This window comes from Chaetodon auriga, chromosome 1, assembly GCF_051107435.1.
Source record: "Chaetodon auriga isolate fChaAug3 chromosome 1, fChaAug3.hap1, whole genome shotgun sequence".
In the NCBI taxonomy this organism is placed as follows: Eukaryota; Metazoa; Chordata; class Actinopteri; order Chaetodontiformes; family Chaetodontidae; genus Chaetodon; species Chaetodon auriga.
Genome location: NC_135074.1, coordinates 3,778,335 through 3,804,097, shown reverse-complemented (window position 1 = coordinate 3,804,097; position 25,763 = coordinate 3,778,335). Strand labels below are relative to the sequence as shown.

At 38.9% G+C, this 25,763-nt stretch overlaps 1 protein-coding gene across 1 annotated transcript in view; it reads left to right on the top strand.

The window, feature by feature from the left end:
• adamts17 (ADAM metallopeptidase with thrombospondin type 1 motif, 17) overlaps window positions 1-25,520 on the top strand; it is a 118,227-nt gene extending 92,707 nt beyond the window's left edge. The window contains exons 16-23 of the mRNA XM_076730170.1: window positions 5,469-5,549; window positions 6,840-6,997; window positions 9,610-9,769; window positions 13,504-13,639; window positions 14,702-14,906; window positions 17,833-17,985; window positions 20,616-20,793; window positions 22,181-25,520. Of these exons, the coding sequence (XP_076586285.1) occupies window positions 5,469-5,549; window positions 6,840-6,997; window positions 9,610-9,769; window positions 13,504-13,639; window positions 14,702-14,906; window positions 17,833-17,985; window positions 20,616-20,793; window positions 22,181-22,332 (1,223 nt within the window). The 3' untranslated portion in view covers window positions 22,333-25,520. The remainder of the gene's footprint in view (window positions 1-5,468; window positions 5,550-6,839; window positions 6,998-9,609; window positions 9,770-13,503; window positions 13,640-14,701; window positions 14,907-17,832; window positions 17,986-20,615; window positions 20,794-22,180) is intronic.
• The last annotated feature ends 243 nt before the right edge of the window (window positions 25,521-25,763 follow it).

Below are 25,763 nucleotides of genomic sequence, written 5' to 3'. Positions count from 1 at the left end.
TAAAGAACTTTTGAGCACTAGGATACAACAAGACACTCGTCTCTGAGTCCGACCAGAAGTAAACACAGCAGAAAGCTGCCTGGATTGGCCATGTAACTAACTGAATGAGAACCTACATCCAGGTCAGTTTGCCAGCTTTGTCTCTCTGCTACTACTGTAATGTTAGATCATAGCGGGTTAAAGGAAAATGTCCCACCATATGCTTGTGTTTATTGATTGTGGGTCAGGCAATGCAATGCCTCACATGCAATATCCTTCTTACCATTGTAATCAGCTTTGTCTTACTCACTGTAGGGGAGGTGAAATACAGTCTCCAGAATGCTGTTGGTTAGTGCACTAAAACATTTAGTTTTCATTCATAGTTTTTATTTTTTTAACAAAGTTTAGTTTTTGATTACCTATAGACATTTGTTTATTTGATACAGTTCTTATTATTTATTTGTTGTCAGCCATTGGCTGCCCTGCTCTTTGAATATCTGCATTGGCCATTGAAAACCCCCTAACTGTTGACTACTGTTACACAGCTGGGATCACTATCGTCCTTGGACACACCTAGATTTTCTGGCATCAGTAGATCTGAATGAAAAACTAATGATCCATAAACAAACTGATCCATACATAGATATCTATGCACTTAGCCATAATGGGTCTTCTAGCTGCTTACTTTCTGTGTTTGATTTTGGATCAGACTCGGAGACAAGTGCTGAAAATAATTCATAGAAAAATCATGTTCATTTGGAAAGCTGTGAGGCTTTGATATATATTCGTTGGTGAGTCCTGGTTTCACTAAATGTCTTCAACAGAGGAGGAGTGTGAAGTAAGAGATATGGCAGGTTGAAATGTAGTGGAATTTTCCTTTAAAGCATCTAAATAAAGTACTCCAGTAATTTCACAATGCACCTCCAAAACGTTTGGGGACAAAGCAGGATGGATTAAAAAAGTAATACTTTTATTACTGGGTTGCATTTACTTTTTTTATCAAGGTCTAAACGTAGCTACTGTGGTTTTATGGTGGCCCCTAAGGACAAAATATATACCAAAAGCACAAACATTAAAGAAATAAACTCCAATTTCAGAAACACATGCAGTACAAAAGAGGACTTTCCACTGAAATCGTCACCAAAACCAACACCAACAGAGAAAAATAGACATGCATTTTCACATGAAGCCTTTTGTCAAGGAAGTGTTACCTGCTGCCTGTAGGGGGGCATGGTTTAAGTTCTGGGGCCATGGATTGAGGACTGACTTCACTTGATCCTGTGTTTGCACCGTGGACATCCAGCAAGATCCCAAAATTAACAAAAGAGATCTTCATAAAAATGAAAACAACTCTTCAGACGCATAAAAAATTTGTCAGTGATCTCAGAATCAGTCCCATAGTAGTTGGTTACATCTTGCTGCTGTGCTGCTGACTAAATAAGCATAACTACAGCAGCTATGTGATGGACTCTATCGACATTTAAAGGAATGATCAGAGATGAGGGGAGAGATGGCCAAGCAGAAGGCAGGACGATTGAAGATCTTTCAAATATTATTCCTGTTGGATAAATAATGACTGACATTTTGATGGACTGTTTTTATTTACTGGATAAATGTTTATAGTTTTTGTCGCCCCCTCTGGGTTGAATAATAAATGATCAGATGATTTAATAGCCTGATAAATATACAGTCAGTAAAGCAATTCTGTGATGGCTGAGTTGCATATCCAGGCATGTTGGAGACTATGATGGGACTGTTGCCAGGCAGCTATGAAAAACAGCACACTGTTACGTATCAAACCACATTAAGCTCACGTAAAAGTACTTTCACTTTTGTATGTTTCTTATAATCTGTAGCATTTTTAGGGCTATATTTCCTGAATGAATTATGGTTTCTGCTTTTGTTTATGTTTTGTCCTTAAGGGCCACCATACAGTTTGCCTTGTAGTCAAGGATTCTTTGACATAATTCACTGTTATGTTACACCAAACAAAAAAAGAAACATAGTGGATTCACTAATCACTGAGACGTGACTGACCATGTCATGTGATGAAGACAGATCGTAGTAAGAGCAGATGATGGTTTTCCCATATTATGGTGGTCCATGATGGTATTCACATTCATCCTCTACGAGTAATTTGCATTTCATCCTTTGGGTTCATGTGATAAAATTTTTGGTGTTGTTTTGTCAGTGTGTCTGTGTTTGACGTCAAATCTGACTATCAGTCAGAAGTAACCATACTTACTCATGGTGTGTAACAGTGTGCTGTGTGTCTGACATCCTTTAAAGGTGGGAGAATGTTTTGGTAAGTATGAAGTCATATTGGTGTCTGTAACTGTGAAATGCTGTACTATGAAATAATGTTGGGCATAATTATGTACTGGGTACGGGAACAAAGCAGCTCATATTTGACTCCAATGTATAGATGTACTCCAGAATGCTTCAAAATTGCTAATCACTTTACCATGAAACATCCATTCTACTCAGATGTTATCAATCTTAGCTATTTAAGGGAGCAGACTTTTTATTTTTAATTTCCAACCTGAATATTTGTAGTTTTGGCCATCATTTCTATCATCGACAAACATTTTACTATACTCTCCTGAAAGGCCTACAAAAGGCCTATGTTTAACTGATATAGACTTCAAACAGTGATCTGAATTATGACTGTTGTCTGTCAGAAGCAAAGACTGAAGGAGTGTGAAAGTATAGATGAGCAAACGCTTGGATTAATGGGCCTGCTGACAGGGCTGTCCAATCACAGAAAACTCATGGGTTATTTTGAAAGGCAATAAGGATCAGTTGGGAAGATTTGTTGCATTTTACTCACCAGCTTCATGTCTGACGTTTACAGCGTGCACACACATACAACCATAGGAGTCAAACCTTATGCGCTAACAAGCTGTATGTATTAAGAGCGCCTCTCTGTTCTCAGATGTAAAGATGGTGAGTTATCATGAATGATGAGAATGATGGCCAAAAAAACAAACAAACAAAAAGTAATGTGCTCTTCTATCTCATTCTGTATCACATGCTTTGTGCTTACTGTAGAGGCTAACCCTCAACACAGTGAAGACACATCCAATGGTAGAATAAATGTTGGCTATCAGATTGAGCTGATTTGTCTTGAAATAATGCCCAACAAGTATAACAAGGTATACTGTGTATGGAGAGGGGCTGGTGGCTGGTTGTGCAACAGAGATGACACAATTACAAAAAAAAAAAACATTGCTGTCTGCAATGAGCAGTGGACATGATTACTAAAGGTACTCTTATAGTTTTACAGTTTTACATTTAAATTGTTTTACATGTACAGTAAACTACAGTGAACACTGTCATTTGGGGCATGAGGACTTAAAACCCAGGGAAAAATCTTGTTTAGCATCCCTGGTGCTTGAGTCTGCGCAGGCTTAGGGTTGTCTTATTTGCATGTCATCCCCACATTTCCTGTCAGCAAAGTGTAATAAAGGCACTTTACCTAATGAAGGCAGAAAAATCCCCCCAAAAATACTTAAGAACAAAACAAAACAAAACTGAGAATTTTAGCCTTAATGCTCACAATGACAACATGGCGACGTTTAGGTGGTTGTATTCACCGTAGTCTTAGTTTGGCATGTTGACACTAAATACAAAGTACAACAGAGGTAGATGAGAATGTCATTAGTTTTGTCATCATAGTAATGTTAGCAAGGTCATTAACCAAAGTATTGGATGAATTAAAATTTTGACCTTGAAACAGCAAAATTACAAGAATGCATCCCAAGGAGAACATCCTGAACAGTCAGGAGATCACTGAAGTCACTGGGATTCATCGTCTGGAGACTATGAAAGTCTGTAGGAAATGTCCTGTCAGTCCAAGCAATAGTCATATTTCAAGCCAGACCAAAGTGGTGGACCAACTGATCCTGCCTTTAGACCATGACAAAGGAAGGGAAATACCTGCAGTTGTACTGAGAAATCAAGCAAGAATTGACTAAATGTATGAAATGATCAATCAGTAGTGTTTGTGAATGGATGTCTGAATGTGTAGTGTTGTATGGTGTAAAATAAAGATAAACGAACAAAAGAACAAAAACAAAAGGAGAGCCAGGGATGGATTGAGATATGGAATAATGTGGATGGCTGAACTTAAAAGCATTGGATGGACTGGCCAAATGCACCCAGTTACACCCTGTGATTGTCCCGTGTCGTTCAAAGAAGGATTTGCTAGAAAGTGTTAAATTTTATTAAAAACGGTGGCAGTCATCAGGTGCCGGGTGTTTTTCTTTTAAACTGTCATGGAGTTATTCCTACAAATTTGGAGGAGGAGGTCCTATTTAGTAAATACAATTCCTCAGTCCTCACGTCTCACCCTTGCATACTATGGTGTGAGGAGAGGATGCAAGTGAGGGAAACAAGGAGCCATGAAAGCCAAGTGGAAAGCACCCGAGCAGCAGTCCAGGGTGAGACACAAACAGGTCAAAGGGCTGTCACACGTCAGACTGACATTCAATCAAATATCTCAATAACTTTTGTTTGGATTGCTGTGAAGTTTTGTATAGCCATGCTGGTCATGGCTTAAGAGATTGAAACATGAGCATTACTACATTATGAACAGCTCTGTGTGTGTCCACATGTTCCTAAAACAGGTCACATTGTTTAGATTGTTGAATAAGTTTTCCAACTTCCAGGCAGAAATTGGTTTCATTTCTGTACAGCATGAAAATCAGATGATAAACACTTAAAATTTGACTGACTTTGTTGATGTGTAGATAGCTCAGATAGCTCAGATAGCTGCCTCTGTGTTGGATCTTGTTCCAGGTGTACTGTCAGAAGGCTACATTTCTTATATCAACATGTCAGATACTTTTATAATTAGCATTTCATATTGTTGCTGCTTGTCATGTTTGCAGTTAGAGCCACAAGTTGCAAACAGTACTTAGGATGCCACTGAAGATTGTGTTCTGCCTTTTCAGAAAAGAGAAATTACAGATTTGAATTTAATCTCAAGTGAATCTGGGTTTTGAGTATTTCGATATTTTTTTAAATGTCAAATGCTGAATTTATTTTGATTTGATCAGCAAATTCTGCAAGGGCAGCCTAACATATTAGAGTCTCTGTATGTACATTTACAAAGAGTATCATAAACTAATGGAACCCAGTAGATGGGAATTTGAAGTTGAGAAAAACACATAAAAACGCTCTAACATTTTATAATGAGCATTAAAGCGAAATTTAGGTAATGAGTAATCAAGCAGCAAAAAACGCTTGTACAGAAGTTGTGCAGAGCATCTCTGATACAGACACAGAGGTCACCAGCCCATCCTCTGTATGCCTCTGTTTTCAAAAGTCAGACAAAGATCAGCACACTGGACTGATAGCTTCCAGCTAATTTACATTTGTCTGACTTTTGCACTCAGTTCTTCTTTTGATCCAGCATCCAGCTTTTTGGCATATACTGCATTTGTCACTGGATTTGTTTTCACCTCACATTTTTGTCTCTCTGTCAGGCTACATCGAGGCTGTGGTTATCCCTGCGGGAGCGAGGAGGATCAAAGTTGTGGAGGACAAACCCTCTCATAGCTTTCTGGGTAATGATGCATGTGTTGTACAGACTGTCGATTGCTAACTTCCAGACATGCTCACAAACACAATACCATGTTTCTTCGTGAACATTCGGCAGCTACTGCCAATGTATAGTATAACAACAGCGTTTACACACAACTACTTTAGTACTGCTACTATGTATTTGTATGATCCTATGTCTGTTTGTATGTTATCTGGATGGACGGATGGATGGAAAACATGGTGGTTTTTCCTTTGTAATTTCTCCTGAAAAAGTTATAGTTTGAGGGGAATACTGACCATGCACGTAGAGGACTATGGTTTATTTGAACACATAGTTGTTAGCAGCTCCTGATGAGTTGAATAGTGAGTAGTGATATGATTATGATCTTTCTTTCTAATTGACTGGTCGACTACATATTTTGTCAGTTTGCGGCCGGAACTTGCGCTCTCTCTCTCTCTCTCTCTCTCTCTTTTTTTTTTTTTTTTTTTTTTGGTCTATTTTTGAAGTTCTGCCTATTATTTCATGGATCACACACAAAACTCACTGAGATTTGATTAGACAACAAACAGTCCATTGTTGTGTTTTTAACTAGATTCCTTCTGGTGATGTCAAAGGATAGCTATGGTTTATTACAATTTAATGTGAAGCCCACCTCCACACAGTCCAGCAGAGTGGAGTGTCCTGCTCTGGACATGTGGTGAGGTAGTCAGTTGGCTGGCCTTCAGAGAAGCCACAATCCATTTTAAGAGTTCTTTTAACAGACTGGCCAGAGCTGAAGAATCAAACTGTTCTGACCATTCCACATTTGTCTGTTGCTTTTTGATTTAACCTTTAAGATATGGACGTGAAAGTAAATAAGTGTGCTTACCAAAATGTTGAACTATTCATAAACCAAACCTGCACCATAGATGTGGCTGTGTAGGTATTGCTCTATACACGTAGGATTGAAGTATTATAGTAATTACTGTAGGATTGCTCTTATCATACAGCAGACAATGTTAACTTTCAACTGTGCTCTTGTCGAATTTCTGATATTTGATAAAATGACAGCAGTATTAGTGGCTTTCTGCCCTGATGAATCCAGTGTAAACATTAAAACTGTTCATGAGCTGAAAGTCCACAAACAGACAGAAAATGCACTGTGCTAACTTCAGTACCAGGTGGACAAGGCTAACCAGGAATTAACCTGTGACATCCATTTAGTAGGAATGGGTCACACATAAAACTGGGCAGAATTGGTGTTCATTATCATGTAAGACATAGGGTTTGTCTGTGAAAGTGTTGGTCTTGAACTCCTGTGTCTTCTTCACAGCCCTGAAAGACTCCTCCGAGAGGTCAATCAACAGCGACTGGAAGATCGAGCTTCCAGGAGAGTTTGAGCTGGCCGGGACCATCGTGCGATATGTTAGAAGGGGATTGTGGGAGAAGATGTCTGCCAAGGGACCCACTAAAACCCCCTTACACCTGATGGTAAACATTATGCACTCTGTTCTGTGTTATTATGTCACAACACACCCTGAATATAATGGCAGGACTGAAGCATCCTGCTGGTGGTGACTGTTTGTTAAGGTTTAGGAGTGTTATCAATTTGATATTATTTAATTTTAAAAAAAAAAACAACTGCCTGCTGGAGCCCTTTTCAGACATGCACCTCTTTACATTAATGTGAAGACAAATTAACATGATGGCCTCATGTCTGAATAAGCAGCATGGTCACTTTACGTAAAAGTCACAACTGCATTTCTGTATTACTGTATTAATAATCTTAGGAACCACTGTGAGAACCAGCAAAGTTTAAAAAACTGAGGAGATTAGTCCTCTCATAAAAGAAAAAGAAAAAAGTACACACAGTTTGCCTTGAAGCGTGGCCAGAGCCAACTAAGTTTAGAAAAAAAAAAAAAAAACCTTTCTGCAACCACATTAATAACCTGATCATACACATTAATGCCAACTGCATGGATGAATAAGTGAATATCTGGCAAAATGTTTTGCATATATCATGTCAACAAATAGGAATCAACATCATGACATTCAGTGATTGTGTGTTGTCAGACAGGCAGCTGCTAATTTTTAGCCTCCGCACAGTCGCTTTCACCAGTTAAAATGACAGGTGTCGCCAGCAGCAGGACAGCTGCTACAAATTACTGTTAATTCATAAGTAACTTGATGACAGGCCAAAGTAAACTTGGCTGCTGTCAGGTTTGTGTGCTTACTGTACCCCCAAAGGTTGTTTGTGTGGGAAGAAGCATCACTTTGTAACTCCATACAACTGTGAGTGTTTCTGTATTCTCAAAAACTCCAACAGGTTGACACATCTTCTCTTGAGCTTGTTGCTTCACATCACTTTCAGGAGTGGTATTCTCCTACTTTCATTAATGTCATATCAATAATTTAAGCTTATTGCCTTCATAGTTTTGAACCAGGACCGTCAGTATTTGGACCAAACCGCTTGAAAAAATGAAATGTGCCAAATTAAGAAGGCGACACATACTATTCCAGTGTGTCAGATACATATTTGATGTTGAGGTAAAGATAAGCATGGGATTGGACTCTATCGGCAGATGCTCAGTATGAAGGGACTCAGACTGGGATCAGGCCAAGAAGCAGGCTCTTTATTGTTTCTTTGGAAATTTAACATATTATAGTTATATTTGAAGACATCAATTTCTGCTATGGGAACATCATCATCTATTTTCTGATATTTTATATCCAGAATATTTGGACTGTCCTCTTTAAGTTTCGGACTATTATTTGTTTCTTTTCAGAAATATATATATATTAAACAAAAAGTTCATGAAGAGGAAATCCACTTTCTGATCTATTACTATATATCTTACACTTCATGAACACGAAAGACCACACACAACCACCCCGTGCAGAGCTGGAGACATGGCTGAACACTTGATTACACTATTGGGCATAGTTGTAAGGCAGTGGTCTGGGCTGTAATGGAAGCTAATGAATCTCATGTCAGGGGTGTCCATTTATGACAATGTCATCTTCAGTGTTTTTATATCTGTGAGGGACACTCAGCTCACTACTCATAAATTGCTACATTTCATGGGTTTTAACCCTGCAAAACTTTTTGCATATCTGAATATTATCAGGTCTTTTTAGTCCTAATAAAACCTGTTTCCTGTTCAAATTTGACTCCCTCAAAAACTGAATAGAATCAAGTGTATTTTTTCTTGACACTATGAATTTATCTGCCTTATTCTGTCTGGCTTCAGGATACACTCCCATCGAGAAAGTTCTTAGACATTTGGTTTTTGTTCTGGAAACAGTTTAAAATAGCTTAACTGCGCTGGCAGATGTTTTGATTGATGGTAAGATTTTAAATGATTTTCAGTTCATATTATTCTGTTGTTACTGCTCCAGCAGTGCTAGCTCACTTTATACTTACAGTCCTACCCATGCGGTCTGACAGCATTTTAAAAAGCAACTCTCATACAATGTATATCTAGAGAGAGTTATTGGTCACTCTAATCATTTGTCAGGTACTCACTGGCCTTTGTGTCATGATTACACTGTCGGAAATGCTGGCATAGCACAGGCATAGCAAAGCTCTGAATCACACAATATGCCCAATACCAGCCTGTCAGAAATACACACAAGCACATGTCAATTACTCACCTACTATCACTCACAAAGACCATCACTCCATCACAATCAACACTCAATCACACTTTCACTATCTACATCTATCTGTCACTGTTTTGCTGAGTTTGCTATCCAAACTCCCAAAAAACCCACAAAATTGGTGTTTAAGTCACATTTCTATAGATATTCAGAAGAACTGACAGGCGAGTCTGGATGAATGAGTGTGCTGAATCGCATCGTAGTGATGAAAGAGATAAATGTCTGTAAACTTTAAGACATGATTGATGGTAGATACAGATGTTCATAAAAAGTGAATCTGGGCGTATCATACTTATTCATTACTGACACCTCCGCACATCAAATTGATCAGAGTAATAACTATATCGAATACAACTATAGTACTGATTGTTTTATTGATGTTTGCCATGTTTTGTCAGGCAGTGCGTCTCTTTTCTTTAAGTTTCTTTCCGCCCTGTATCCAGGTGCTGCTCTTTCATGACCAGAGCTATGGAATCCACTACGAGTACACCGTGTCCCTGAACACAACTCAGACCAGGAGCAGTGAGGAGCAGAAAGAGCCAGAGTATCTCTACATCTGGACACACAGCAGCTGGCAGGACTGCACCGTCCAGTGTGGAGGAGGTAACACACCACACTACACACTGCTACAGTCAAATCATGTTACAGGTTAGAGCAGTTAAAAGATGTTTTCAGAAATGCAGTCTGGTTTATTTCCCTTTGAACTGCCTCTGCCCAGGTTTCTGCCATATGTGCTGATGCTTTTTGGAACTTGATCCTTGTTGTCTTAGAGAGACCAGATGGGTCAGGTGCCATTGGACACTGTATGTGATGTTGGCTTTACAAAAACACTTGGTTTGACCTGAGCTGACAGAACATGTAACAGTGTTCAGAGTCAAAATGTCTTTGTTATCCCTGAGAGGGAAATTTGTTTGGCAACTGTCAAGTAAAGCAAACTAACTGCTGACTTAAATGACATTGGAGATAAAATAAATTAAACATGAAAGACTATAACAATATAACAATTAAACAAGGTGAGAACAAAGAAGCCTTGTTCCTACTACAGTTTCTGCTGTGTGTGTGTGTGTGTGTGTGTGTGTGTGTGTGTGTTTCTGTGTGTCTGTGTGTCTGTGTGTGTGTGTGTCTGAACATTCCCAACAATTAAATCCTAATTCATTTTTTAACTTTATTGTTAAAATATGGACTTACCAAACACTGTCAATATTTTTGAAGCCTCAGATACAGAAATCAAGGTTAAATTAACCATGTTTACCTCATCTAAGGATTAAGAGATCACATTGGTAATCTCATGGGATATGGACTTCATAATTACCGGGTCTGGTTGTCATTATTATCAAATAAAGATCCAAATCCAACATGTATCCAAAGATTCTTGCTAAATAGAAGCACTGGCTTCCCTGTGAATTCAGTTGCGTATTTAGAGAACCTGATCAGTTTGATATTACTGTGTGCGCTCTGGATCTGCATGGGATCTCGAACAGAAAGATAAACTCTAATCCACCATTTAGAAGAGATAAACGAAGCTGTGGTGGCTGTGCCCCCAGGTGCCTCAGGACTAATCCACACCTGACCTTGTCTCCTTGATAATATTATGAGACAGTTTGTTTGTAATAATTAGAAAACTGAGTCCTAATTACAAGACAACCAGTGTTTTTTTCTTTATCTTTACATGGTGCTGTGCTGTATCACGTATTTATCATAAGGAAAAATAAATACATGCAAAACAGTTACAAATTCATCAGGTGCAGGCTATCAGGTGTCCCTACTGGTCCAGCAAGGGGAAGTCACTCATGAGTGAAAACTGGTAAAAACACGACAAAGTGCTTACAGTGAAGGCTGCGTGAACAACTTTATTGCACATATTTCCGTGCCTTTGAATCATTATGGCAACATTAAGTGGCTTCATCTGGCATCACTACAATACTTCAGTCGTTATGACTGATTTGTTTATGAAAGAGCTCAAGTGTCCTCTAAAGGCTTATTAACATACAATCTACTCAAAAAAAATCATGTGGCAGCAACTCAATCAAAAAAGATGGTCAAGAATGTTGAAGAGGCTCAGACCACACATCAGAATGGTGGAGAAATGGACCGTGGATGATTGCAGTGCAATGATTGCTGTTGCCAGACGATGCGGTTTGACTCTCGGAAACCATGGATTCTTCTGGGAGTTTCACATAAAATAGCCTCTGGAGAATGGTCACATTTCTGCTGTGACGTGCAGATTGGAGGGTTAGAATCCAGTATAAACCACATCCACGGATGCATCTCGCTCTGTGTCAGTGGTTCACACTCTTTCTGGTGGTGGGAAGTTCTTAGCTCACATTAGGCCCGTTAATACCATAGTTAAAAAGATTCCACCAACATGACAATGTGACCTCAACAGAGACCAGATATCAATCTAGTTTACCACCTGTGGAATGAGGTACAACAGGTGATTTACAGTTTGCAGAGAGATCTAATGGAACTGTTCGAGGCTGTCATGTCAGCATGGACCAGGACCTCTAAGGAATGTTTCAGAATCCATGCCATAAAGAATTCAGCCTGTGTGGATCTTAACTCGGAAGTTCTACTTAATAATTAATACCACTGAGTACAAAGTATCTGCAATAAGTAATCATGCCAATAAGAGGCTTTTCCACCATGACATGAATACAATTCTAGGCTGGATACTATTCTGGGGTGGAATTTCTTTGCATCTAATAGTCCAGGAATTCCAAACAGATCTGCTGCAAGCTCATGTGTAGTAGTTAAAAGGGTAAAAGATTAAATTAAGGAAATGAAGACTGATTTGAGGAGGGGCTGCTGGGGGGTCGAGGGGGGTAGGATAACAGGGAGTTTGGACAAAGAGGCATACCAGTGCTAATCCAAGCTAATCATCAACAGCATATTAGACAGAGCAGGCTTCCCTCTGTGTTACTCTCTGTGTCTGTCATGCTTTCTCTTCTTCACACACACACACACACACACACACACACACACACACACACACACACACACACACACACACACACACACACACACAGGGCATAGGGCAATCCTAATTGTCAGGCACCCCACTGCTGATTTCCTGAGCAGCTCATCTTATCCTCTTATTGCTCTGTAATATTGGTATCCAGCGCTCAAAATATTTCAAATTGCATGTGAGAAGAGCACTTTGAAGTTGCAGTCGACTGCTTTCATCCAGGAGGCGAGGTCAGGTGCTCCTGGATTAGCAGTCAGCGGAGCAGCCGGGGGTAAGCCCACCACTGCTCAGTTTATCTCTTTTTAATGGTGGATTAGAGTTTATCTATCTGCTTGAGATCCCATGTAGATGTATGGTTTGACATCAAGAGCATACATTTTAAGCCACTTTTAAACCCAAAGTACCCAGAACTTTTAGTCCCAGGAGCTACTTTTCAAGAAACTAAAAGGATCATTCAGCATTGTTGTCTGCCTAGAGCTGTGAATATTTGGCAAATTATGTATTAGTATGAGTATGTATGAAAAGTGACAGCTGTTATATAATTTGTGAACGTCACTGTGAAACAATGATATAGCAAATTGAAGGGGTGCCGGAACTAATCTCAGCTGACGCTGACCTGCAGGTTTGAACCCAGAACCTTCTTGCAGTGAGGTGACAGTGCTAATCACTTCACCACCATGCCACCTACCAGATTATCAGCAAACAAGTTAGCAGTCTCTTAAAGCAGTGACAACAATAGAGGTGCAAGGAGTTTTTGGGTGGAGCATCTCTTTAGATTCTCTAATCAGGGATCAGGATGTAAATTGTACATCAGAAGTCTAAAGTGGTTTGTGCTCCTTGATGTATACATTTTACTGAAATACCAGAGCAGGATAAAAGTCAATTCTTGACATTATGCTGTAAAACTTTTCATGCTCCCGTAGGGCAAAATCATTACAAAACAACCATAATGTCATAATCTAGTCAAGCCTGTGTTTCCAGATCACTGCAGATTCCAAACGTTTGTACTCAGGGCCCCATAGACAACATACTACAAAATCTTGAATATGGTTTCTCCCCCCCCAAAAAAAAGAAAAAAAAAAGGCACTTACATTGCCCTCCCGAACCCAACCATCCAGTAAACTACGTCAGAACCTGAGCCGAGTGACAATGACACAATAAAAGTCAGTTAATTATAGGTACAAAGTCAAAGGGCTGAATGCCATAATCTGTCTTCTCTGGACATGTTCCAGAACTCCACAGAACAGATGGAATGCTGACCTGTGTGTGTGTGTGTGTGTGTGTGTGTGTGTGTGTGTGTGTGTGTGTGTGTGTGTGTGTGCCTGTGTGCATGCGCGTGTGTGTGTGTTTGCGTGTGTGTGTGTGTGTGCAGGTGAGAGGAGGACAGTAGTTTCCTGTATGAGGATAGCCAATAAAACCATGGAGGTGGTCAACAATAGCTACTGTCAACCTGAGAACCGACCACACCCCCAAATACGACCCTGCAACTCTCACCCCTGCCAGTACCGGTGAGACACACACACACACACACACACATGCACATACAGAGTTGGTGCTGATTGCTTGTAGGCTTGCATTAACTTGTCTTTAGACATGCTGCAATTAAAAATAATTAAACTGAGTATGCTGTAAAATTACTCTCACATTTAGTTTTTTAACAATCCACCTAAACAATGTTAGTTCTTTTAAGTTATTTTCAGAATAGGTGCTTTGATATAAAAGTTGTCTTGACAGGGTTAATCAGATTGTTATGTTTTTATAATGTTGTTTCTTTATAAATGTAAATCCTCATCATTGCACATTCCCCTTTGTTTAGGAACGTGCTCTGTACTAGTTATTTTATTCTTCACACTAAGCTGGTTAATTTTGTAAACACATCTTGTCTTAATCTGCACCAAATCTGCATTTTTCTCACCCAAAATCGAGCTTTTCCAAAACAGTCTCTTGGTGTAAAACAGAGCTTTTACTTATGATGATGTAAGCTGTCTGGTCAGAGTTCAGGGCTGTGTGACAGTAAAGTTAGGAGCTTTCTGCCACCTCAAACCTTCTCTGTGATCACTCATTTCCAAAGTAAATATAACATATAGCAATGCACTTCATAGCTATTGTTATTAATCCATAATTATAAAACAATGATTTTATTAACACCCCAGCGCAGCAACATGGAAATGACTGCTGGTCAACAGCTAGTATTTATGAGCTTTATCACTATTTCATACTCACACTAACTATTGTGAATTTGTCTGTGTTACATCACTGAACAGAGCTTTAACAGGCTGATGTTCAGCAGAGTAACCGGCTGTGTCTGTAGCTGCAGTCACAGCTGATTGTGTGGCAGAAAAGTTAAGAAGACAACTTCTTGTGGACTCTTTCTTACTGGTCATGTATTTTAAATATAGCCAATCACACAGCTGTTATCATCAACCTGGATTTATGTGTGACATTGTGACCATAAAACAATGATCAACAATCAGTGAGGCTGTCTCAGACTCCACCATCTCTACATTCAGACTCAAAGCGAATGGATTGCACATTATGAGCTGTCTGTAAACATGGTGTTTTTTTCACAGGTGGGTGACAGGAGAGTGGGGATCCTGCTCCGTCACCTGTGGTAAAGGTCTTCAGCAGAGGGAGGTGGTTTGTGTTTACCACCTACAGAATGGCTCACTCATCCACACCAGGGACCTGTACTGCCAAGGAGCAAAACCTCCTCCCCTGCAGGGCTGTGAGGGCCGCCTGTGCCTCAGTATGTGGGAAGCGTCAGAGTGGTCCAAGGTATGTCATGCACACACTGTGCTGATGTCTGCGCCTTGTTTCCCATTGATAGTTGATTTTAGAAGTGAAGAGTGTGTCCTGAGAGAGTTTCTACAAATTTTACAAAATTTACAAATTCTTATGTTTGTGAAAGACATAGTGCTTGGTTCTTCCTGACGTTCTCAGAGATCCTCTCCGAGAGGGTAGTGGGTATTTCTTCATCCACCATCGTTCCTAAAAGTGTCTTTGTAATGTGGCAGAGACCGTGCAGAGATGAGACAGAATGTCTGCAAAGCTTTCATTTGGTCAGTAGCAGACAGGAACCAAAAAAATGAGGACAAGCCAAGACAAAACCTCTGGCAGGAGCTCTGTGGCAAAGTCATTACAGTCAAGCATAGACTGAGGGAGAGAAGGGACAGCAGTGCTCCAGTTGAGCAGGGCTGAGTGATTGCAGGAGCTTCAGAGACTCAGCTCTCAGCGAGAGAGGCAGGTTAGGAGCCTCTAGTGGATCTGGATGATAGCACAGGTGTTAGTACCACCAAGCACCAGAAAAACGTGTGAGCATCTTACATTGTTACGATATGGGAAACATATCTCCAGTTTAAGAATGTTGGAAGATGGATTTCACAGCCTGAAGATACTTTTGGGGAACTGGAACCGTGATCAGTTTTGCCCATGTTGGTCATGTTTACACAAAGCAGAACATGAGTTTTCACCAAGGAACTGTCGTGGAATGTGAAGGCCGAATGTACAGACCACAACGGATCAGAAACAGTCAAATTCAGCTGTCTGAGAAAAATGCTCAAAAAGGATCTGCAGGAGTCAGAGTCCGAGAAGCAAAAATACTTTATTGACGGCAACAAAGGGGAAAAACACTCAGAAACACACAGCGTACAATTCTGAAGAAGATCCAACTTACAATGGTCAGTGCTCCGTCTTTTATACAGTTCAGCTCAGGGTTTACCACGCTCTTGGGGGCGTCTTCTCTTTTTTCTAAGGTTCTTCTATTTTTACACCATTATGTTATCTTTTGGCCGCTGTTCTGCCTGGACTTTCCCAGGCCTGTATTGACACATTAAAGGTGCATCTTAAAAGGATGCTCTTTTTTATTTTCTTTCTATTCTTTTGAATTACACCATTAGCTTCTGATCATCCTGGGCTCCATTTTTTAAAAATATTACCAAGTTACAATTTATTGCCATAATTGCATATAAAGTATAAAGGCATATCACACAATCACACTATCTTTAAGTGCACTTTGAGATTATATTAAAACATAGTAAAAGTACATTGAATCATAACTGAATCAACATTCATTGAATCATATTATGATTATAAGAACATTCATCCTTTCAGTGATTACAATAAACACTCAAACATGGATTTAAAGATGAATACAGTAAGGTTATATAAGGACACACAGGGTTATGTAAGGTCACAAACAACACCTGCAAAGACACCTGCAAAGACACCTGCAAGGCCATGAAAAGCCCCAAAGAGCCATGATACAGGCGCCCTGCTCTCATGATCTCCTAACCCTAACCCTGATCCTTTATGCTCGTGATTGGTGACAAGGTTGTGTATTTCGGTCTTCAAAATATAAGATTTTTGTTTGACATACCTGACCAGCATTTGGGAATTAGCCACACTTTCTCTGCAAGTTTTATTTTATTAAACTCCTCCATATTTGCTTTTTGAATTTATTTTCTTCAAGTCCTTACTCTTCTAGCAAATCAAATATTTCAGATGCTCATTCACCTCCAACAGAAAAATCCCAATAGAATATTTCACAAACATGCTGTTGGTTGGTGAACCCAGAAGCCTGCTCCAACCACGCTGGCCTTCCATCTTCTGTCACATGTCCAACCCCATATTTCCATTTACTTCCAAAACAGCTACATATTTAGTGATGGAATTAACTGATTATGGGCACATTTGCTCTCCTGAAATCTTATAGAAACAAATATTCCTAACACATAGTCTAAAGCAGGACTTGTTTGATGCCGTTTGAAATATGTAGACTAGCCCATATCTCTGAGCATTTTAGTTTTAACCTATAAAACCTCCTAACGCCCAACTCACTGAGTCTGTTGATGCACAGAGTAAAAAAAGATGCCCATTCTTATATTTATCTGTAAACTCAAGCTTTTACGCAAAACTGAGAACTCTACCTGTATTTTATATAAAGAGTTAGCAGCTTTTTCATGAACCCCAATTTGGTGAAGCTTAAATTAAAAATCATGATTTACACCACCAAAAGCTTCTGTGAACGATAGTGATAATGTTAATACAGCATTTTTTATCCTTCACAGTTTCAATTGCCTTTTGGACTTCTCCTCTGCCTTGGGCTCTATTTAAAGATTCATCACTATGAGTATCGTACTTTTCATGTTACCTCAAACTACATATTAGATTGTTTGCTTATGTCTGCTTCAGATGTGTTTTTTGTCCTCTCTGATCTTTTTGTTTGTATAACCTATTTTTTTTCAGAAGTATATTGTTTATGCTTAATTTATGATGTTTACATGTGCGGGGATATTTTATATCCCTCCAGAAATCACTCAACTCGTTACTCCAATACGGTTTATTCTGTTTTGAAATATAGGCTTATCCATATTGGCATTCAACTCTGACTGTACTTGCACACAACACTCATCGTACCATTTATACAGCTCCTCTTGAGTTTTGTTAAAGGTTTGGAAGCACAGAGTAAGTTTCAACATAGCTGTGCATCGCATAACTTAGATTTAAAAGGTATCTGGCACATTTCTTTTTACCCTCTTCACTCAACAGTTTGAGACTCATTACCGAGGCATTCTATGAACAGCCCCTTAATCGCATTTTTTTTTGGTCTTATTCTTTAGAAAACTCAGTTAACCTCATACCTGTTCACTCCTCTGTTTTCCATTCATTTCTATCTGTTCTTATTCTCTGTCACCTCCTCCAGTGTTCATCAGACTGTGGTCAAGGTGTTCGTGAACGGACAGTGTCCTGTACAAACCCTCAGGGTCTATGTGATCCTCTGTCCCAGCCCACTCAGGAGGAGCCCTGTGAGGACCACTCCAAATGTAACGAGTGGAAGACTGGAGACTGGTCCAAGGTACGACTATCTTTACACCCCATGTTGCATGTATGGTTATGACAGAATTAAGGTCAGGCAACTGAAACACTTGGTTCAAGGATAAGGCAAGGATTAATTATCATTTCCATGAACACTCCCCATGTTCATTCTTAGCAACTTATTTAGCATTCACTAACCATGAAAAAGATAAACTCCCTCTTTAAAGAGAAAAAAGATCATGAACTTGCTTAATTTTATAATAATATAATCTTCCTATCATTTCTCTTAGTCACAGTTTGATAAATTGTACTCACCAAAGTAATTGCTGAAATTTAAGAATATGGAGATATCACTTAAAAGAAGTCCAACAGTTCAAGAAACACGAGCAGCCAAAGGATAAGACAGGTTGGCCTGATTACCTAAACTGCTTCGTCTGGAGGTCAAACAGAAATTGAGGCATCTGAAATGATGCCAATGATTCATTGCACAGGAAAACTACGGTAAGTACAGTAGGTCAAAGTTGAAGCAGGAAGTGAATCTGTAAACGGTTACAACAGACTATTTAGGTAACCATGTTACTATTATACTGTTCCAAATAGTTTGGCTAAGCTGGAGGTTTGATGATACTAATGACTTCTTTTTTGCCATATGATGTTGATGAAAAATAAGACTTACTGTTTAAGTTTTTTCCACAAAAAAAGATGAATTTTCTTTTCTCCTCTTTATGTCACTGTGTCTCATTCAAACCTTAGACCTACAGTAGGATGTATATGTATGAGTATACGTAATAAACCCCTCTGATGACTGTTGCTGACATTCTTGCTCTTCACTCACAGCAACCTTCTGCCGTGGTGACAAGCAAAGATTTCTTTTAAAAGAGCTCCATGAAACAACAGGGCATCACTGTTGGGACCGAATGTGAAAAGTGTGAATTCACTGATTTATATCATTGAACAACCAAGCACAATTTCCAGTCCATCAGTAGATTCAAACATCAGTCCCAGGAACAGTTCTTTGACCTTCAGGGCTCCACTGTTTTAATTTGTGCTTCTTTCATCATCACTTCCTCGTGTCTGTGGGGAAGCTCATTTGTGAGTATAATGATGCTTGGCAAATGAGTTGTTGTCAGACAGCATGTGAGCCCATTACACTGCTGGTGTCACAGTATTATTAACTTTTAATGACATTTCTTGATCTGGAAAATCTTGTCTGACCAACAAAAACTGAATTAGCTACAGCAACCTCACTACGCAGCACTGCCACATAGGGCTGGAACGACTCTGCCATTGCTTCAATGCATGGATTGTGAATTACTGCAATTCAGTTCATCAGTTTGCTTGTAGCAATGATTGGATTAAGTAATTGATTTGCTAATGGTGGCTAATACCTTTTTAGAGAATATCTAAATCCTGTCTGGTAGTTTGAATTGTGCAAAATTAATGTTGCTATGGTCAAAACAGCCATTAAATTAATTGACCAATTTGCATCATTCTGAGTAGGTGAGTGCACCAGTCATTAAAAGTTGGTTGCACTTGCAAAATGCATTTGCATTATTGATGTTATGTCATTTTAAACCACACCTAGAACAATTTGGCTACCAACTAACAAAATAATGAGGCCCAACATAAAAAATAAAAAATAACTTTTATCTGGTTGAAATAAATGCCTTGTATCAAATTTAGATGAAATGATCAGGGGCAGTGGTGAACAGGAAAGGCAACAGAACGTTAGGATGATTATGGTGGTGTCTGAATTGTAAGATTTGACTTGAACTAAGCAATTCAGGATTTTGCTTCTATGTTTTAAAATTCAGATGTTGCCATCCTCCTGTGTATGTGTGTGTGTGTGTGTGTGTGTGTGTGTGTGTGTGTGTGTGTGTGTGTGTGTGTGTGCCAATCTGTGTAATTTTGCATTGCTTTTTAAGACCTTCCAAAAGGTGTTTAGGGTCATGTCACATTACACACATTACATCACTGGTGTGATGTTCATGTGGACACTGGGCAGACTGAAAACATGGCTTACTCATCTGGACATGGTAGAAGACCACAGGCAAAACATAAAGCATGTACAGTACTGTGCGAAATATAAGCTTTAGCTGTTTCACATCTTAAATAGATATTTTATGGCTTTGTCATTATTGGATCAATTGGAATACTATATTTTAGATTTTGAAACATATACATAATATATATACAACATATACACAAACAATATTGAAATCTTCTATTGACATGTTTATATATTGTTCAAGAAAGTAGCCCAGTATGTGATTAAACAATTCTACCAAATAGGTACTAATGATTAACAACATGTGTAGTTGAGCCAAAGTCATTCACTGAAACATAAACAGCTGCATAGGGGAAACAAAACAAGGTGAGGAACAACCATACTAAAACCATAAGACTTGAACCAGGGTAAAACAGCTAGTCTGACTTCATCCACAATTCAAAAATACACCTGCTAACACCTCCTAAGATCACTAATTAACAAGCAGTGTCTTAATTGTTTAACCGATACAAAAAACAGAAATGTAAAAATGACAATTTGTGGTTTCAGGAGGATTTACAGGTATACACTAATTTGAAATGAGAATCACCTGTGTTGACGTTAACTTCTGAAGAGCCACAGTATGAACATTGAGAACTAACAACTTGTATTGGCTGTTTCAGTGCTCGTCATCCTGTGGCAAGGGTCTGCAATCACGAGTGGTCCAGTGTATGCACAAAGTAACTGGTCGTCATGGTAATGACTGCCCTGTAACGCTGAGACCACCAACCTACCAACCCTGTCACCATGGTACCTGCAACGAGAAAATCAATGTGAACACCATCACCTCCCCCAGGCTAGGTGAGACACTTATCCCAACTCTGTTCTAAAGTTAAATTGACCAAACAGACAATGAAATCATTAGCAGTTTGTCACATTAACCAAGATAAGAAATGATTATTTTCAATAGCATTCAGCTGTAGCTCTCATTAGGTTTTAATGCCATGAACAAAGCTGTTGTTTCAGTTCAGTTCAGGTGAGACTGCACCCCCCAACATGGACCTGGTGCTCCATGCACTGGAAAGGGAATCATCTGGAGTTGGAACAGGCCACTTGGAACTGAATGTCGTTGAGTCCATCCAGTAAAATATTTAGTCCAAAACACTATAATAATCCATGGAAAGATGTTCAGATTAGCTGACAGGCGTGCTAACCTCCCATGTTTACTCCATTATAATTCTATTAAACACGTATGTGTAGGTGATATGTTGATTTCAAAATGGCCACTACACTCTGACCTTTTGATTGCCACCTCACTTGACCATTTAGGATCTTTCATGTCATGTCCACAGCTGATAGTAGCCAGTGTGTTGAAAAGATGGGCCTGCTCCTTTTCTTCCGTATAACAATCGAGCCAGTTTCAGCTGAATGTGCAGATGACTGGTGCTTCGTATAGGCAATGAAATTCACAAAATAAGGACATGCAGCTTCAGAGGGTAACTTTACAGCCAAATTAAGGTATTCAGTGCAATTAGGGATATTACATAGGGCTTGAAATGCTAAATATAGCAAATGGCCTAAATATAAAGATAGATAGCCTAAATCTAGATATTTTTCTAGATAATTATAGTAAATAGCCTTTCTTGGAGAAAACATAGATATACCATGAGAAAAACATGTCTGAAATACTCATTTTCTGTGGAATTTTTAACATTTTTTTATTGAACTAGGACTAGGGTGAGGCTTCATGCTGTGGTTCCTTTGTCCTTTCCATCAGATAAGGCCCAGATAGTCGTGCAGGCATGCATTTGCACGAAAATATTCAGGCAGAAATATGAAGTGTCTACTCCAATGTGTTCAAACTTCTATTACTCAATACCTTTAGCACTTACAGTGATACTGATCACTGGAGATAAAACTGATTGTTACATTTCAACTGAGACCAAAACCATGCCTGTTGAACTAAATGGTTCAAGAACATTGTTCAGTGTTTTATTTCGGGAATGCCTTGGAAAGGTGTTTTAGAATAATTGTACAAGAATGGTTGGAGGTTAACTTGATTTAATTAGGGAATACTCAGCCTGGGTGCAACTGGGGACAGATGGCGTGTGTTCACATACTTTATCACACTGTTGCAAAATGCTTGTATTGGTTGTTTTGAGAGGCAATTACGAAGTTGTTGAATTGTGATGCAGCACGTCACCTGTGAATTTTGACTTGCTGCCTCTCTCCTATCTCCATTCCCAAGCTGCTCTGACCTACAAATGCATGGGGGACCAGTGGACGGTGTATTGCCGTGTGATCCGAGAGAAGAACCTCTGTCAGGACATGAGGTGGTACCAGCGCTGCTGTGAAACCTGTAGGGACTTTTATGCCAAGAAAATACTGCACAAGAGCTAATGACCAAATGCACCTACTTTTCTCCAAATAGCGCTCCTTTTTGTAAATGTTTTTAATATTGTTAAATGTTATAAGAAAACAGTTTCTATTATTGATGGAATTTTTTGTATTTAAACAAGAAAATGGCAAGTACATCTAAGTGTACATTTTAAATGGGCTTGGAAGCTTCTAGTTTTGATGAAGACTTGAAAATGTCCTATTTGGTTTTTTTTTTTGCTGTACACCAAAAAAAAAAAAAATAGAAAAGAAAAGAAAAAATACGCGGGAGCCTTTAGAACGCCAATCCAGGCGGCTTTATTGCACAGAATGACTGAAACTAAGTGCTTGATTTTGTAGACTTTTTCTGGCAGGTCTATCAGATAACATGGGATTATGAGTTAGCCAGAGCTTTCCTCTCTACTCTCTTCCTTGATTACGCTCTCCTTTGTATCTTTTATTCTATTCTGTTATTCTGTACTGTATAATAGCTAATTGTTGCAATTTCAAATAGCTAGTAAATAGGTTTATACATAAGTAAAATTTTGACACTTAAGTATTAATTTAGTATAATGTAATAATGTGTAAGTATTGATCAGGAGCCATGGTAAAATACTGTAGGATTACAGTGAAGCGACCAAGCTAATGATGGGAGACCCACTGATCCGTCGGTCTGAGGGCCGTGGATAGCTCATGTAGCAGAACATGGTGGAAGCGTAAATATACACTCTGAGGGTACGTGGTTGTTTTGTTTCCTTTCAAATGCAGTCCATCAATGGATTTTAAGTTTTCTTGCCAAGACTGTTATTCTGGGATTTATTTAAATTCACTTAGGTCAACTGTGCACCTCAGTGCAACTTCTTGTTTTGTGGTTCTCGTTGTTTGTCCTGGAAGAAGGTGGGGGTCAGTATGAGCCATGAGAACTGACACCTTTCAATGGTTGTTTCAGTACAAGTCATCCTGACCATGGGCATGGAAAATGCTTAAAACGTGCTATGCCAGTCCAAGACAAGAACAGATGCATTGCTACTGCAGTCACAGCAGGGCTTTTGTGATCCTGCTTAATACCAAGACCAATCGCAACAATCCAACTTCATATGAAGCATTACAAGGCCTTTAGACATGAGCTCTTAAGGCGTAGCCAGTGCGCATAAACTAAAATTAAGTGATATAAATAAGCCAAATCTAAGCCTTTCCTAACTCTTGGCTAATAAGAAATCCGTCTTGTGTTTTTACACACATTACATTTTCACTATCATATCCGAGAAAAACAACATTTAAATTTGTCATGTGAAATGTCTCATATCCAGATTAAAATCAGATGCTATTTAATACACATTTGTTTACACTTGTTTGCATCTTCATTGGCCAAACCACCAATCTGATGACAATCCATCTCGGTTTTCTGGCTGCCTGTGAATCAGGATCAATCTACTCCAGATCCAGAAGCTGGTGGTAATGCACTTGAAGCTGTTTCATAACTGACAAAAGCACCAGCCAATAGCTGCCTATAAACTAACAAACACATGGATGAATTGTATTGTTGAACTATGAGCAAATCAAAGTGTTATCTTCACAGCCTTCATTCACTCCACTCCCACACCTTTAAGGATCACTGCTCTCTCACCGGCTGTGCCTGTGCAGCTGTCCTAGAAAGCCAAATCTGATCAACACAGTGATCCTGATAATAGATCTATGTAATAACCACTATATATGATGTCATGCTTTTCAAGCATTTCAAGAATAAAGCAATGGGATAGTTATCAGATTGAGCAGACCACATGTGGAGGTGGTCATATATGGTGGTCAGGTGTCAGTTAGATGTAAATGACATCTGTAAAGTGTAACCACATTCTTAAACAGCAACTTGTTTTTTTCTAACCTCCTTTTAGGTCATTTAACTTCTCACCTATGCCTCAGCCATATACAGTATTGTATATATTTTTCTATTCTTATGTAGCACAGGTTTCAATGCACATCAAAACAAAAATTGGCTGAGTGAGTCGTGAGTGACCGCCACAGAGCACAATATGAGGATCACGTGACTATCAGTGGTAGCAGAGCTAGCACTATTTTCACCAGGCTTCTCCACTGGCTCTGAGAAGATGATCATTCTGCACTTGACAGTGACCTTCATCACTTCCCTTGGCTTGAGACACACCATGTTTGTTGACAAATCCACTGGCTCTGGCTGCTTAGTTTGCATATTGAGATCTGATCACAGTACAGACAGAATTGATGTAATGAGAACACTTATTTAACACCAAGTATAAATGCAATGGTCCATGACAAGATGTCATTATGCAGATAACATATCCAGATACAGCTCACTTGTTAATACCAGGTGGACATGGGGATTGAAGAGCAAGGGCTTTATTCTTCACAGCTTTAAATACTTTTATTTAAGCTTATCCCTCAGACAAGTAAAACTGACAGTGAAAGTCAGGAGGTAAACCAGTAATTATTATCCTTAAATGTCAAACAATGAATGCGTAATATCAGCACTGAATATCTGCCACCAGCAGCTGCTGTTCAGAAATCTCATCATCACCTTGCTGACCCTTTTCACATACTCATAGAGCTCACACACAGCTGTGTGTGTGAATGTCCTCGGTCTTTTCCAAGGGTTTGAATGGTGCTATCTTATGACCTGTTTCACTATTGTGGAATCCAGCTTATTGTCAGTGATGGTCCTATTGTCATTGTTAACAGTTATTTGTTTTGTAAGTTGTAGGATTATTTAATAACATGCCTTTTATTGACGAGCTTGTGTTTTTGTGTTTTTTTTTAATTTTATTGTTATATGTTTTTATTTTATTTGTTGCCGATGTAGTGCAAATAATATTTGCTTAATTATTCCCGTACTGTACTTTTTTTCTTTTTTTAGTTGCACAGTATGTTTGGTACATAAACTGCCACTAAATGTATTTTATGGTGCTGACTTGGAACTGAGTAAATAATTTGTTTATACAGGGATTAACCATTTGTCTGTTGTTCTGTGTAGTCACACTATATTTGTACTCTCATCCACTTTGTGTTCAACATTCATCAGACCATTCTGAAGACAAACTTTAATGATTGGATCAACCTCTATTTAAAATCTACTGTATAGTGATTCTCTTTTATGTTGTTACATAATAAATAATGTGACAAACCTGTATGACCTACTATGGAGATATGTGGATTTACCATTAAACCAGAATGCAGACTGCCATCTTCCTCCTCTGTCCTCACAACACACTGGCATACACTGTAGTCATGTATAAACAATAAATAAAGGCCTAACAGCCTGAAGTCGCTGCAAACCGAGATGAAAACAGTTTTGAAACAGTATTGAGTTTTTTCAGTAAAAGCATCTGTAAACACTTGAAATGTAAATATTGTATATGAACGATGAAGAATTTGTACTTTTATTCATTTATTTTATACATAACATATGTATTTATAGTTTTCCT